This window comes from Engraulis encrasicolus, chromosome 4 (genome assembly GCF_034702125.1).
Source record: "Engraulis encrasicolus isolate BLACKSEA-1 chromosome 4, IST_EnEncr_1.0, whole genome shotgun sequence".
Classification (NCBI taxonomy): Eukaryota; Metazoa; Chordata; class Actinopteri; order Clupeiformes; family Engraulidae; genus Engraulis; species Engraulis encrasicolus.
In genome coordinates, this window is record NC_085860.1 from 40,587,148 (window position 1) to 40,603,835 (window position 16,688).

The 16,688-nt window shown below is 46.6% G+C and overlaps 1 protein-coding gene across 2 annotated transcripts in view; it reads left to right on the plus strand.

Annotated features, from left to right (window-relative positions):
- The window catches only part of LOC134447780 (septin-7-like), a 41,904-nt gene that overhangs the window by 14,956 nt on the left and 10,260 nt on the right, over positions 1-16,688 (plus strand). For both annotated transcript variants that reach the window (XM_063197424.1, XM_063197425.1), the window contains exons 3-8: positions 4,117-4,223; positions 9,128-9,228; positions 9,790-9,924; positions 12,807-12,924; positions 14,376-14,468; positions 15,092-15,188. In XM_063197424.1, coding sequence (XP_063053494.1) covers positions 4,117-4,223; positions 9,128-9,228; positions 9,790-9,924; positions 12,807-12,924; positions 14,376-14,468; positions 15,092-15,188 — 651 coding nt within the window. The remainder of the gene's footprint in view (positions 1-4,116; positions 4,224-9,127; positions 9,229-9,789; positions 9,925-12,806; positions 12,925-14,375; positions 14,469-15,091; positions 15,189-16,688) is intronic.

Here is a 16,688-nt window from a genome sequence, read left to right on the forward strand (position 1 = left end):
GCAATTAAGCCTATGGATATTTCTGAAAATCTAAGATTTTTTTTTCACACCTAGACATTTCAGGTGACCTCATTTGAATTTCAGGCGACCCCACATGGGGCCCCGACCCCAGTGTTGAGAAACACTGTCCTACACTATTTTTCCACACCATCATTCTCTGTGATCTTCAACCTGCAATACGGGCTTTGAGCAGAGCACAGAGGACCTGTAGCCCATATAGCACCACCCACTCTCAGGCCTCCACCCTCCACCCCTCACGTGTGCTTCCCTGCTGGGTGACCTAACCGGTCAGTTCTGGGGTCAGCTGCAGTGGTGGTGAAGTGCCCCCCAGGGCCAACTTTACGGTTTATTTGCACTGGCGTGTGGTGGTTGCCTTGCCCTATTGTGAGCTATGGGGTTTCAGTGTTGGGTGAGAGAAGAACGGTGGCCACAGGGGGTAAACTGATCTGGGGGTCTGTGTGAGTAGGATCGTATGAGGAGAGAGAGAGGGAGAGAGGTTTGGAATCCAGCCTAGTCTAGCTGCTGAAAAGGGGGGAGGGTGGTGGCGATTGTTCAGTCTGTAGTCTGTGATTAGATGGCTTCTTCATACTGTGTGTGTGTGTGCGCGTGCATGTGTTTCACTGAGACTTATACCTAAAGTGAGAATTACATAGTTGGCTGCTGCTACCTGCCACATACACATATTGACCTGTTTCTTTGCTCTCTCTCTCTCTCTTTCTTTCTTTCTTTCTTTCTTTCTTTCGCTCTTTCTTTCGCTCTTTCTTTCGCTCTTTCTCGCTCTCTCTCTTGCACTCTCTCTCTCTCTGTTTCTTTCTGTCCTCCTGTTCTTCTCCACTTGGCCCATAATGACTTGGTGAGTGAAGAGCTGCTGGAATCTCTGCGTCTGAAACACCTGCAGTCTTTTAGTCATCACCTCTCTCTGTCTCTCTCTCTCTCTCTCTCTCTCTCTCTCTCTCTCTCTCTCTCTCTCTCTCTCTCTCTCTCTCTCTCTCTCTCTCTCTCTCTCTCTCTCTCTCTCTTTTGTTGTCTCTCTCTCTTTCTCTTCTTGTTCTCTCTCTCTCTCTCTCTTTTTGTCTCTCTCTCTCTCTCTCTCTCTCTCTGTCTCTCTCTCTCTCTCTCTCTCTTCTCTCTCTCTCTTCTCTCTCTCTCTCTCTTTCTCTTTTTGTCTCTCTCTCTCTTTCTCTTTTTGTCTCTCTCTCTCTCTCTCTCTCTGTCTCTCTCTGTCTCTCTCTCTCTGTCTCTGTCTCTCTTTCTTTCTCTCTCTCTCTCTCTCTCTCTCTCTCTCTCTCTCTCTCTCTCTCTCTCTCTCTCTCTCACAAACACAGATGTACGCAGTACAGTAGCATTGATAACACCACACATGCACACGTCTGAATAGGTGTCAGAGCGAGTAGCCCACTTAAATGCTGACACAATGGTGGACATAAGATATTGCACCAGCACCGGGCCAACAAAAACAGCCAAGCGCAGCACAGCGCACACCACCACCCTGGGGGCCCACTCCTCACACACCCCATGCCAGGGAATTTGTAGGCTGACAACTGGTTTCTAAAAGCTGGGCTCACGCGTCCCCTTCCTAGGGCTCAGTAGCACCAGGAGACCTTTCATAGGGTTCCAGAGAGAGGAGAGCGAAGGGGAAGAGAGAAGGAGGGGATGAGATGAGAGGATGAGGAGAGGATGAGGAGAGGGACAAAGATGAATGTAGAGATGGGTAGAGAAGACGAAACGGAGAGAGAGAGTGGGGGGGGGGTGTTGGTGGTGGGTCAAGGCATGGGGGTGCCAGTTCTCACAGTTTTTCACTGAGAATGGGAGTGCTGGGATTCAGTGTTTGTCTGTCTCTCTGTGTGTGTCTGTCTCTCTCTGCGTGTGTGTGTGTGTGTGTCTGTGTGTTGTGAGTTTGTGCATGGCTTCCATTAAAATGCCTCAGTAACTGTTGTCAGGCATCTGACGAGATGCTGGGCACTCGTCATCTGTGAAGGGCAAGTGTGTGTGTGTGTGTGTGTGTGTGTTTGTCTTTTAGTTAGGGCGAAGGGTTGTCTGTTTTCTCTCTTTATCACCATTCCTTTTCGTCCATTTCTGAGGACACACACTCCCACTCCCACTCAGTCTTGTTTAGGTAACCCCCATGTGTCATGGGGGTAAGGAGGTGTAAATTTACTCCGCAGACAGGGGGGCGTGTTTCATGTTTGCCTGCTATCTCCGGCCGGCTGGATAAGGAGTGTGAGTGTGAGTGTGAGTGTGAGTGTGAGTGTGAGTGTGAGTGTGAGCGTGAGTGTGAGTGTGAGTGTGAGCGTGAGCGTGAGCGTGAGCGTGAGCGTGAGCGTGAGCGTGAGCGTGAGCGTGAGCGTGAGCGTGAGCGTGAGCGTGTGCGCGTAGACGCATGATGAGAGGGAGAGCTTTTAGAAGTCCTTTGACAAACTAACTGACCCTCGAACATGGGCTCTCCAGGATCAAATGGAGGCTGTGTTGGTGTGAGACTGTGACCGAGTTGGTCAGATATTGTGTGTGTGTGTGTGTGTGTGTTTTGTGTTTGGAGCTTGGCAGTGATGGTAGGAGGAATGTAAAGCAGACAGAAAGCCTTGTGAAGATTTGGAGGTCAGCCGGGGCTGAAGGTTAATGTCATGACTGGCCTCTTTCCATCTGTCTGGCAGGCCTGAACAACCCTCAGTTAGGATTCTGACTCAAACGTGTGTCTATGTATGTGTGTGTGCGTGTGTACTGTGCTTGTGTGTGTGCGTGCGTGTGTGTGTGCGTATGTACTGTGCTTGTGTGTGTGCGTTGCGCCTTTTGTTAAAAATCTGTTTATAACTACGATGATGTGGTGTTTAATAAGTCGGCAGAAGAGTAGCCAAGAGGCAATAAATTAGGTGCTGTTTCAAACCACATGTGTAGCCCCGCATGGGGACACTGGAGGAGGAGAAAGGAAAAGGGAGAGAGAAAGAGAGGGGCGGGCAGGAAGGGAGGAAGAGAAGGAGAGAGAAGAGGGAGAGAAAGAGAGAGGGCTGAGTGGGGGAGTGGAAGCTTGGGGAGGAAATGTTTTATATCCTTCACGAAATTCTCTCTCTCTCTCTCTCTCTCTCTCTCTCTCTCTCTCTCTCTCTCTCTCTCTCTCTCTCTCTCTCTTACTCTCTCCTCTGCAGATGTGTAGTGACCTTTTCCCTGCAGCAGCAGTGAGGCAGCCATAATTCCTGCTGCTGCTGCTGGCCTTTGGAACGGAACAGACGTCACCTTAAAAAGCACCATTTGCCATGCCAATCTCTCACCCTTTCTTTCTCTTTCTTTTATTTCTCTCTCTCTCTCTCTCTCTCTCTCTCTCTCTCTCTCTCTCTCTCTCTCTCTCTCTCTCTCTACCCTCATCCTCTCATTCCCCCCTCTCCCACACACAAACAGAAGTACTCTCTCTTTCTCTGTGTCCTCTCTTCCCTCCCTCCCACTCTCTCTCTCTCTCTCTCTCTCTCTCTCTCTCTCTCTCTCTCTCTCTCTCTCTCTCTCTCTCTCTCTCTCTCTCTCTCTGTCTGTGTCCTCCACTCTTCCGTGTCTCTCTCTCCTTCTCTCCGTCCATCCCCTCCCAATTCAATTTGGAGTGCTTTATTGCCTTGACAAATAGGGCATTTGTACTGCCAGTGCACTCATTAGGACTGCAACCAACACTGCATGGCTGCCTGTGGACATACACACACTTACTTTAAACCCAGCACGGACTGACTAGACATATTGCCTTAAATGGCTTTCATGTATATGTATAAATGTCCAATGTGTGCGATCATTTAAAAAACTAATATCCATCCGGTTCAACCTTTTAATGCGATAAAGGTTCTCCTGTTTACATTTTTTGGAAGAAGGATTATATGAAAACTGTCTGGCAGGATTGCATGAAACCCAAGGGAAGGATAAAACTTGGGACCAAAGAAGAGCTGTTCTGGCAACGCTCTGGATCTTGGTCCACATCCAGGACCTCTTTTCACCTCTTGCTGCACTCGTTTTTTTCCGTTAATAATGGTTTTATATTTGTTGACATGTTTGAGAAAAGTTGTTTGTCTGTCCCTATGGTTCTGTTTTGATGTTCATTTCACACAAGAGCCTCAAAATTTCTGTCTTTGTTTTCTCCTCGCCTAGGTGAGTCTGGATTGGGGAAATCTACGCTCATCAACTCCCTGTTCCTGACGGACCTGTACTCCAAGGAGTACCCCGGCCCTTCCCAGCGCATCAAGAAGACCGTGCAGGTAAAATTCCTCAGACCTATACTAAGTCTGACTGCCTTTCGCTTCCTCTCCTGTCCAGGCTGGTCTGCTTTACTCTCTCACCGCCATTGGGAAAGATGTGTACACACACACACACACACACACACCTACAGGCATACTTCACGTCCTTGCCCTTGGTGAACCGCTCTCCAAGAAAGTGCACACACAAACACATACATTGGATTTTTACTCAAGCTTGCGCTCACACACACACATAGTTGAAAGAATAAGATCAGGCTGGAGTGACGAGGTCACGGAAGTGTAGGAGGACACACACATCCAGGCCTGAGCAAACGATCCCTCCTCCCGCAATTGATTTGTGTGCTCTCTGAAGGCAGGCAGCCAGCCAGCCTAAAGCAAACATTCACAGATATTATTAGTGGATGTCCACATACTGTATCCCTATTTTTCTTGAGCTGACATGAAACAGTCTTTTCTTAGAGCCTGACCAAACGGTTATCCATCAGCAGACCATCTTTCCTGTTTTCCACATTTGTTTTCCAAAGAGTGGCTTCAGCTGTGTTCAGCACTTCTGAGTGATCAAAGACCCAAAAGACAGATGCCTAGATGACAGCAGTAACCCGCGTGATGAAATGGGAGGAATTCGTAAGCAATGTGTCAGCCAAGCATATGCTATTTCTACAGCTTTTTTAGGTTTTTTTTTTTAAAACATAGTCTGACGAAAACTGAAGAAAAAAAAACGCACACACTTTGTGTCTTGCAGTTCTGCAGAATCATTCAAGTTTTTTTTTTTCTTTCTTCTTCTTGGACAAGGTCAGCATCTGGGCCTGTGAAGTATTTTTGCAGGGCACAGCAAATTCTGTCAGACCCAACAGACACACCATAACCCCCAGTCTTATCATGAGTGTGACCAACAGTTAGTACGCTTAGTAAGCCTACTGCCACAAGGGCCAGCATACACATACACAAACTCACCCAGACTGTTTTTCTTGGCCTTATAAGGACATGACAAACAGGGACGGATTTTTAGGGAAGGACCCTGAAAATGACAGGGGAAGGGGTGTGTGTTTGTTGGGGGGGCGGGGGTTAGGGCAGGATGGAGACTGCAGGGATGCGAGGGCCTTGTGTGTGTGTGTGTGTGTGTGTGTGTGTGTGTGTGTGTGTGTGTGTGTGTGTGTGTGTGTGTGTGTGTGTGTGTGTGTGTGTGTGTGTGTGTGTGTGTGTGTGTGTGTGTGTGTGTGTGTGTGTGTGGCGGGGGGTAAATGGGGAGTGTGTGTGTGTGGGGGTGGGGGTGGGGTCACTGGTGTTTGTGGGGCGAAAGGGGTGTTTGGATTCCTTTCCGGGGCCAGAATGGGTCAGCACTGGGCCAGGAATGTTCCCACGAAACTCAACACCCGACGACGGCTTTCCCACCAGAGCCAAGGCGTCGCCGGCCTCCCGTCCACTCCTCTCCTCTCTTCTTCCGTCTTCTCCTCTCCTCTCCTCTCCTCTCCTCTCCCGTCTTCTCCACTCCTCTCCTCTCCTCTCCATTCTCGTCCATTCCCGTCCTTGTCTTCTCCACTCCCATCCACTTCCGCCTCCTCCTCTCCTCTCCTCTCCTCTCCTCTCCTCTCCTCTCCTCTCCTCTCCACTCCACTCCTCTCCTCTCCTCTCCTCTCCTCTCCTCTCCTCTCCGCTCCACTCCACTCCACTCCACTCCACTCCACTCCACTCCCATCCTCTCCTCTCCTCTCTCCACATCCTCCTCCTCAGCCATAACCCTGTTGCTCTCAACGCTACCGCCCTGGATGGAGATGTTAGAGACATGCTCGGCATTCAACTGGGTTTCTTTTATGGCTTGTCGCCAGAAGTTTGTGGCTTAAGGTTTGACACTTTCGCACCCTGTTTACTGGCCTTAAGATGACCATCATTCTAGGCTGGGAATCTCACCATTTGTTGTGCACACTGCAGAGTAAGGTCTTTTTTGCTCTGTTTTGGTGTATGTGCATGGACGAGTCTGTGTGTAATTTCTGAACTGAGCATGAAACCACTACTACTACCACCATCACCACCACCACCAGTACTACCATACCACTCCACCCAGCCAGCCAGCCAGCCACGGGCATCTCCCCATCCCTCCCCTCTGGAAGAGCGTTGGTTTTGGGGGAAGAGAAGATTATTATAGACCCCGAGCCTGGAGCCTGTGATTGGGATGGTATGGGATGGGATCGGGAAGGAATGGATTCCATGTTGCCTTGTTATCACAGCAGCATCCCTTCCCTCCCAGAGAGGGAGTGGTAACACTTAGCTGGCGGTCATGGGATTCCAGAGCACACCATGTCTCTGGTAATATAAAAAAAAAGAAATCATTTTGGTCAAATGGTGTTCAACCTAGAGATGCACCGGATCCTGATTTTTAGGATCCTGCCGGATACCGGATCCACTGCTTAAGATCCTGCCGGATCCGGAACCGGATACCGGATCCTACGAAAGTGTTGAAACACATAGCCTACTCGCACACGTGGGCCCTTTTTATCACGTTGGCTCAAACTATTTTGACTGAAAAGCCTCGGCTACCGGATCCTGGATCCTGGAACCGGATCCGGATCCTGTGAAAAATCCTATTATCCTTCCGGATCCGGAACCGGATCTGGTGCATCTCTAGTTCAACCATTAGACAGCTGTGAGATGAAATCATACCATGTTTGGTAACAGAGTGTCTTTAGGTGCTTTAGTTTGCTCCCTCTCTTAGAAATCTATTCTACTGTGCCTTCCAGCAGCAAGGCTGTCGTGCTACTGGTACGAAGCACAGCATGGCCTCACTTACCAAGCGACCCAAAAGAGCAACAGCTAGAAATTATACGGTTTCACAGTGCTTTAGTCACATTGAATAAAAGTCTCCACTAAAATAAATGAAATGAAGTCACCAGGAGCGGGCTATATATTTCCAAGACGAATTGCCCCCTCTCACTGCCTTGTGCCAGTGACTTCTCCTGAAAGTTCTGCAGCATAGCTAATCTCATCCCATGCGAGTGTTCCGTGCTAGCTCCCAGTTAGCAGGCCGTGAGGAATGGTGGTGTGGTGGTTTTTACGTGGCCGATTGGACCGGGCCGAACCAGACCGCCGGCCGCGAGAAGGATAAATATGGCAGTGGGACGGTGTCCTGGCCGGCCACGGGGCGGTCGTCTGGGCATGGTTGTGGCCGGCGGGCTGGAGGCAACCGGTGGACTGGGTATTTTTGCCTCCCAAACAATCTGCTCTGTTTGTCAGACATCCTCATTCAACCCCTCTTAGATTACAACCGGGAGACGGAGTGAGCATTTTTGTGGTTTTTCCTTCTCAGCTCTTACCCTTTTCGCTCACTCGCTTGCTCACTCACTCACTCACTCACTCACTCACTCACTCACTCACTCACTCACTCACTCACTCACTCACTCACTCACTCACTCACTCACTCTTATGCTCATTAACTTGTTCTCTCTCTCTCTCTCTCTCTCTCTCTCTCTCTCTCTCTCTCCGTGTGTCTGTATTTGTCACAGTTATGTGCTAGATTTGGTTCCCCAAACATTCTTTGGAAGAGAGGAATGTCACCCCCACCTCCCTCTCTCTCTCTCTCTCTGCTCTTTCTCTCTCTCTCTCTCTCTCTCTCTCTCTCTCTCTCTCTCTCTCTCTCTCTCTCTCTCTCTCTCTCTCTCTCTCTCTCTCTCTCTCTCTCTCTCTCTCTCTCTCTCTCTCTCTCTCTCTCTCTCTTTTTACAGTTGTGCTACATGTGTCTGTCTGGACCTCTCCCATAATTTCTAGCTGCTCCTTTGTGCCTCTGAGTAGCTACTGAGGGAACCGACCAAGAAATCATATTCATATCCAAAACGATAAACCGTGAAATGTGTTTTTTTCTTATGCATGAAACTCCGGGGTCTGCTTTTTATTCCCCACAGAGTGGAGGGAGGGGTCATCCAAAAATATCTCTGCTTTCATCAAAATGCACATCTAGCAGAGGACGGTCGAAAGAGCCTCGTTAACCGCCATCTCAGATCTTTGCAAGTGGAGTTACAGCAACGCCACGTTCTCCCTTTTCCGGGCCCTTAAAGGTCCTAAACCAAAATCATCTCGCAAAAAGATCTACCCAGAGACCGCCTGCTCCTCCAAACTCTGGTTAGTTACTGCCCACGAAGGGGGTGGCAAAGTGGATTCAGAATTCCCTTTCAAGTCGACGCACAAACCACTTCAACAGTTTCGTTGTAAACATTATTTTAAGGTTTAGGAACGACTCGATGTTGCTTTAAGGGGTTTGGCGTTGGGCTCACGTGATGATCTCATGCTCAGAGCATCCTGTGGCTGGACACCTTGGGGTGAGCATCTGCTCTGAGACGTGCCGAAGCAGCGGCTGTGGTTGAGTGGTTGTCCACAGCCATGGTTTGAAGTACTGTAGGCTCGGCTGTGGTGTAAACTCAGGCAAGCCACACACTCAGCGATGGTCATTCTTTCGTCCGCCCCACTTGGCCACATACGTAGGTTAGAGAAGCCATTTTGAAGATTATGTCCTGACTTTGGGACTATTGATTGCACGAGTGTCTTGAGTTCTGTGACAGAAAAGTCTGTGGAGTAGAATATGATTTGAATATGAAGGCAAGAAAGAGAAACTTTGTCTGGCTGGCTAGTGGCTCACTAAAAAAACCGATGTGTTCTGGTGGCTATTTTGGACAATCTCGCCCAAACTGAAAGTTAGCTCACTTGCATGAATGGGTAGGGTAGAATGTGGTACGTCCAAGTACTGGGGCCAAAAATGAAACCGTTTCAAGGCTAGAGGGCTCATCTGTCAGCTGGACCGAATGAAGTTAACCATAGTCGTATATCTACGATATGCGTCAATCTACATTTCTGTCTATATATATGTCAACTATACACCACAAAGCTAACTCGTGCACTTGTCCTTCATCCTTTCTCAGGTGGAGCAGTCCAAGGTGCTGGTGAAGGAGGGAGGTGTGCAGCTCACCCTGACTATTGTGGACACACCTGGGTTCGGAGATGCAGTCGACAACAGCAACTGGTGAGTTGGAGGGTCATATCCCATTCAACTCAAGAAAGGGACAATCAACTCATGTATTGCAATACAGACAGTTGGATGATGGTTGGACATAGGGCTCTAAATTAACTTTTTTCATCACCAGCCAAAATGGCAAGTAGATGTTAATCTCATTTGCCAAACATACGCTCACTAAAGGGTCAAAGTGGCTAGTAAGTTGGTATTTTCTCCCAGCCAAACTGAAATTTCACCAGCATTTGGCTGGTTGGCTGGTGTTAATTTAGAGCCCTGGTTGGACATATTTAAACATACAAATTAGTGGATCTTTACATGTAATAGAGAAGTGAACTGTTCTTGTTTAAAATTCTCCTTGTAAATCACTTTGGCCAAAGGCGTCTGCTAAATGCTAATGTAATGTAATGAATAAAATCTAACTATGACATTTTTTACTTTTTAATACATGACAGTTGGGTATGATTTGCTGCCATGCTTGAAGAGTCTAAAATGAGTTTGTGAGTCCCATTAATTTCCCCTTCCATTTCCCTGTGTGATTCTCTTTCGGATGGCGTTCCCTCTGGAATGCAGTTGGCAGCCGGTCATCAACTATATTGACAATAAATTTGAGGACTTCCTGAATGCGGAGTCTCGCGTCAACCGAAGACAGATGCCCGACAACCGGGTGCACTGCTGCCTGTATTTCATCGCCCCCTCTGGCCATGGGTAGGTACTGCAGCCAGCTGCCTTTCATAAAATATGCATCATCTGTAAAATACCAAATGGCAGGGGCCTGGCCTTTTCAGTATGCCATGATAACAAGGATGTGTTGTTTGTGTAAGCTGTGTGTGTGTGTGTGTGTGTGTGTGTGTGTGCATGCGCGTAGGCAGGCTAGTTTTTTTTTTTTTTCAATACCCTGGACAATTGGTGCCGTACAGCAGCCTCCAGAGCTGGTGTGGGAATGTGTATATGTATTTTGAAAGCGCTTTGAGTCAGCCTCAAAGTTGTGATGCCGCGCTATATAAATACATGTTGTATTGTATTGCATTGAATAATTTCCAATGAGCGTGGGTGTGTGCATGTGCACACGTTTGTAAGAAGATGCACGTTGCTGTTGTACACAACGAACCGAAGGGTGGGAAGACATGGCGATGGCGTGGGAGTTGGATATATATATATACAAGCCTCCACTACTGCCGATGTGACCCCATAAGCTTGCATAAGAGGCCCCAAGCTGAAGCGTACTCCACACAGAAGCTGCACGTACTGATGTATATATACACACACGACTCCACACCACTACATCCATCCATCCATCCGCCTCCTGTCCACCAATGGGATATCAGCTTTCCGGTCTAAGGCCTCCGGTCCAGTCCCTACCCACAGTCCTCTGGGGGCTTCTCTGTTATTCTGCTCGGCTTTATTTATAGCTTGGGAAAATATGGCAGCAGTGTTTGCTGCCACTCATGCAGAACACAGGCCCTGCATTATGCTCCAGGCCGGCTCCTTTATCTCTGCCGAGTTTTGGTTTTTTCTTCCTCTTCTTTCCTCAATGACATGTTTTCATACGGAGTAGCAATGGATATTCATCGTGGAGTAATCTATGAATGATCTAGCTCATCTCTTTTTTTCTTTTTTTTCCCGCTAGTGTCTCGTTGTGGAAACATTGATCTTGTCTTTGAAAGCTTGATATTGTTCTTTTTTTTCTCTCTTGTTGCTGTTTGTTGGTTTTTCCTGGAGTGAGTCTTCTGCCACTGGGGGCCTCTTTCTGAGCATGTCCCTCGAGGCCATCTTCCCACCCCCATCCTACCACATGCTCTCCTACATCCACACACCCACTGGCTCCTCAGCTATCCGCTAAAACAGAGCCCATTGTGGGCCCTGCCTATTACTGAGGCATGGACATTGTGGCTCTGGCCTGTGTCTTTCCCATGCTGCGTCCAGAGTGACAAAAAGGGGTTACAGTGATGGACAGATTCAGACAAGCCATCAGTCCAGGGCTGTGATACAGTGAAGAATAGCTGTGTCTTTCTCTATTTCACTTTCTTTTTTTCTTCCTTCTTTCCCCCTCTTTTGTTTTAGTCTGTCTCTCTCTCTCTAATGTGTGGAGCTGTCTGAAGATTGATGGCTTTGCTGGGGTGGCATCCATGACTCCCTCTATTCTGCCTTATGTCATCAGCACAGGGTCACGCCAGAGCAACAAGGCCTCTCTTGTGCTGTGTGTGTTTGTGTTTCTAATGTGGCCCGGCCGTGCTGTATTTTAATGTCTTTGGTGGTAGGAGGAGTGTGGGGCGGTGACCTGCTTTCTAAACCAGATGTCAAGTCTATGGAGGTTATGTGGAGTGTAGGCCATGAGAGTCCCGTGTGATGTACTGAGAATTGTGTGTCTGGCACTTTAGCCCTGTCCTGGTATGCAAGGAGTAAGGAGTGAGATTCGAAGTCAGTCCGACCCTTGCCTGATTTGTAAGAGTGTGTGGTGTGATGTCCGAGTTTGTTATGTGGAGTGTAGGCTATGAGAGACTCTAATAGCTGGTGCTCTTATTCAAAGCGACTCAGTTATTTATTTACAGGGTTTTGGTTACAGTCCCTGGAGGAACGTGGGGTTGGTTGCCTTGCTCAAGGGCACTTCAGCCATGGGTGGATGGGTTTTGGTTACAGTCCCTGGAGGAACGTGGGGTTGGTTGCCTTGCTCAAGAGCACCTCAGCCATGGGTGGAGGTGTAGGGAGCTGTAAGTGTGGGATTTGAACCTGCAACACTCTGATCTTAAGACCACCTCCCAAACCACTAGGTCAAGGCTACCCCATTAGGCCACAGCTGACCTCATTTCATATACTGCTAGAAATTTGTGTTTGACACACTGGTTATGTGGTCTGGCATGTCAGGCATGAGCTTGGCAGAATGGAGAAAGACATTCTGACTCTTGCATGCCCTGGACTAGGGAGGGTGATGTGATGTCTGCTGTGTGCAAGGATTGTGTGTTAGAGAGTATGTGCAGTATTGCGGACGAGGAAGAGTGAGGGATGAAGTGTGTCCCCAAATTAGACCCCAGTTTCGTTTGAGAAACCTGTGAAAGTGTCAAAGGGATATCTGTGAGCTTTTGTCGTGTGCATGTGTACAACAGAAACAGTGACTCTGATCTGGCGTTCAATGAGTGTATCAAAGCTAAAGTGTCACAATTCATCAAGAAATACCCAGAGGACTGATGCTTCACATAGTCATGTTATGTATGAGAGACTGTTAAATACTGTTGTGCGTGTGCGTGTGCGTATGTGTTAAAGAAAGGCTCTGCACTGTAAAATATGTGTCTCTGAGATTCTGGGCTGCGATTTTTTTTTTTTTAGTAACATTTTTTAGCATCAGACTAATGTTGTATGATGCAAGTTCAAACACCAACACGCCTACAACAACAGATTCACTTAGCATCGGACAAACAAAGTTGTAAATATTAGAACGTGCTAAGTCCAAACGATGCTTTCCAGAAAGGCTTCAGTTGTTCCTTAGTCGTTAGTACCAAGTAAGTTGCTGCCTTGGTTAGCAACGACCCTTTCCAGTAGTGGACCCCTGCTCTGGTTTGTAACATGGCATCCCATCCTTCTCCTGTGTGCAGGCTGAAGCCCCTGGACATTGAGTTCATGAAGAGGCTGCATGACAAGGTCAACGTCATCCCTCTCATTGCCAAGGCCGACACACTCACGCCAGAGGAATGCCAACTCTTCAAGAAACAGGTGTGTCCGTGCGTGTTGTCTGGGTTTTTTGTGTGTGTATATTGACGACAGTGTTTGTGTCTGGGGTGATTCCGTCGAATCGGTACATATTCCCAAGTCCACATGTCCCAGAGATAAATGGCCATAAAATCATTACAATAATAATTACATGCATAGTTTTAAAGCACAAAATTGACGTATGTTTTTTTCACCAACCTGATCTTAAAAATAAGACAATTTGTTATTTTTCTCATTTTAAATTGCTTTTTTGTGTACAAAACAGATTTTTCTCCCAGTAAAAAGTTGGCTTTCAAGCTGTCTTTTATATGTTAATCATAGATGAAATCACATTGTTTTCATATGTGTATGTTGTTCTAGGACTAATGTAGTAGTTAGCAATGTTGTCAACATGCATAAGTGTAACATCTATATATTTTTTCGTAATTTTGAAGTGTCCCCTGAGTTGGTAACAGGAATGACATTGAGATAAAGAAACCCTTGTAATATAATGGTTTATTCTCCAAATTCCACAATTTCCAGGAGGTTACATCATTCACAGGAAAAGAATTTTCACCACATAAAAGAAGTCTTATTTAGCATGGAATTTTGTTATTTTATTGGAATTTTGGGGGTGGTGACTTTTTTACAGTGTCCTTCCTGTTACCACTTTTTAACACATTATTTAAAAAGATATGGTTTCTATATTGATATTCACCAAATTCACAAGTAATATTCTTTCAAACTATATGATGTCTGCTCTTGTGACCTTCAACAGTAGCTAGCTAGGACCAAATAAGCCTGAAATTAGTAGTCATATAGTTTGAAAGAATATAGCCTGTAAATTTGGTGAGTATCAACATAGAAACCATATATATTTTAAATAATGGGTTAAAAAGTGGTAACAGGAAAGACACTGTAAATGTCACCACCCCCAAAATTCCAATAAAATAACAAAATTCCATGCTAAATAAGACTGTGTATTACTTCTTGTTATGTGGTGAAAATCCCTTTCCTGTGAGTGATGTAACCCTCTGGAAATTGTGTAATTTGGGTAATGAACCATTATTTTACAGGGGTTTCTTTATCTCAGTAACAGGATTGACATTAACTCAAGGGACACTGCGAAATTATTAAAAAATAAATAGATATTACACTTATGCATGTTGACAACATTGCTAACTGCTACATTACTCCTAGAACAACATAAAAAATAATGAAAATAATAATTTCATCAATAATTAACAAATAAGACCCCTTGAAAGATAACTTTCTACTGTGAGGGACAGGGAATATGTACCGATTCGGCAGAATCGGAGAGTTGGCTGTATGTGTTTTTGTCTCTGGGTGTGTTACATCTGGGTTGTTTGTGTCTGTGTTTGGTCCTTCGTTTATCCTGTCCAAGCTATTTTGTCTTCCATGTGAAATGATGTGTTTACGTTATAATTTACCCTGAGTGCTTTCCTTTTTCTCAGATCATGAAGGAGATCCAGGAACACAAGATCAAGATTTACGAGTTTCCTGACACGGATGACGATGAGGACAGCAAGCTTATCCGCAAAATCAAGGTAAACAAACAAGTAAATTCGGGGTGAAATTAGATGAGCGCACAAACATACTAGGAAGTCCCGCCGGAGAGAAGACAACGCTTTATTTTCTAATGACAACACAAATTTCGGAGTGCAATTGGATCCAAATTGTTTTTCCATTTGCCACTTCCGTCTCATGCAAATCTATTCTTATGACCCTAACTAGGTTTGGTTGGGTAACCTTATTTAGTCTACTTTTCAGAGACTTTTGTCTTTCACTTAGACAAATTTAACTGGCAAACTGATTAAGCAAACTAGTTATGGCCAAGAAGTTAGCCTCCTCAGCTGAGAAAAGCAACAAACGACTGCCTACAGATATAGGAATGCAAAGCCATAACAGCCAGAGAAGCCCTGGCACAACTGTGCCCTGCGGCTTTCTGATTGTCAATTGCAATCAGTCTTCCAGTGCTTGTGACAGTCGATGTAATTATTAGTTAAAGATCTGTTGCTCACATAAGCGCTCGCGCTCTCTCTCTCTCTCTCTCTTTCTCTTTCTCTTTTTCTTTCTCTTTCTCTCTCTGTCTCTCTCTCTCTCTCTCTCTCTCTCTCTCTCTCTCTCTCTCTCTCTCTCTCTCTCTCTCTCTCTCTCTCTCTCTCTGCAGGACCGTATGCCCCTGGCCGTGGTGGGCAGCAACGTGGTGGTGGAAGTGAACGGCCGCAAGGTCAGAGGTCGGCAGTACCCCTGGGGCGTGGCAGAAGGTACGTGTTATGCACCAGCATGGGTGTGATGGACCATCCTCAATGCCTGTGTATGTGTGTGCTGGTTGTATGTATGTATGTATGTATGTGTGTGTTTGTTTAGGTGGAGTGGTTTTGCACTTTCAGTTTCTGAGCTGCCCCAAGAGCCCTTTGGCAGGACTGGTGTTCTCCCTTACCAACTCCCATGTGGCTACATCGGGCACAGAAATGAGGCGGAAGTGGTCACAGAGCGTACCTTCTAACAATACATCATGACTGTATAATCATCAAGAAGGGTCTACGCCAAATGCAGAGGCCAGGCGCTGCGTCCATTTGGGAAAATATAGACCTGGTCTTCCAAACTGAACATTTAGCCGTGCAGCTTTTTCGATTCTTGCTTCAGCTCTGTATCCGATGTAGCCAAAGGACGCGAGTTACTGTGCTGTTTATGGCTGGGCTGGCCAGTGAAAGGCCTGCCGGTCCTGCTACTGTGTCTTGAGATCGATATCCGTCCTACAGTCGCTTCCTCTGACCTCCACCCTGTGTCCTTGTGACTCATTCTCGCCTCTTGGAGGAATCGAAGAGTGTTTCTAGGAAGGCTGGAGGAATCAAGCACCTCGTGCAGCCTTGCTTCTACGCTATATTGCCTACCTAGGGCTCTGTCTTGTACACGGATTCCCATCCTCGCTCACTTGCCTGCTTGTGGCCTCGTGATGACGTCAACGACGACAGAAGTTTAATTCAATATCCTGCAAACGCGCAATTCTAATGTCATTTTCTCATTTGCAATCGGGATGGTGAATAAAGAACAGTCACACAAAAGTTGTTGTGGCTAGGCTGACAGCAGGGAAACCTAGGCGGGGCGTCGGCAAAACACGTGGCCACAAGCAGAGGCCAAGGATGGGAGTCTGCATATTGGAAAGCACTCCTAGTTTGTCCTAGCACTCTCATCTTCTTGTATAAAGTGTTGACACATCTTTGATGACATTAAGTCTCAAGGCACAAGGACAGAGGAAGCAACTGGAGGATGGATATTGACATCCAGACTGCGTTTTGGGGTGGTTGGTCATCCTCCTTTGTGATCAGGCATGGGGGGGGGATGAAGACACCCCTTTGGAATGCTGGGAGAGGACTGTAGAGCCACTCAGGGATTCCAAGGTTACCCCCTTCTCCCACTATCCCTTCCTTCTTCCAGGGTGGAGTGTTTTCGACTGGGGGATTCTGGAAAAGGGTGGCACTGATGCATTATGGGATTAGTACTTAACTCTGACAGTGATTTTTTAAAAAAAAAACATTTTTTTAATATTACTTTTTTATTTTTAAATGATCATTTTTCTCTTTTTTCCCCTCATTTTATTTTGTTGTTTATTTGTCTCCCTCATATCTCTTCACACCCCCCATCAGACTCTCCCCCTCTCCTCTCCCCTTGTTATACTCTTCATCAGCCACAACAACTTTTATGGATGTTGTTGTTTTGTTCTGTTTGATATTGTGTATTGTTATTCTTTTCCCTGTATTTTG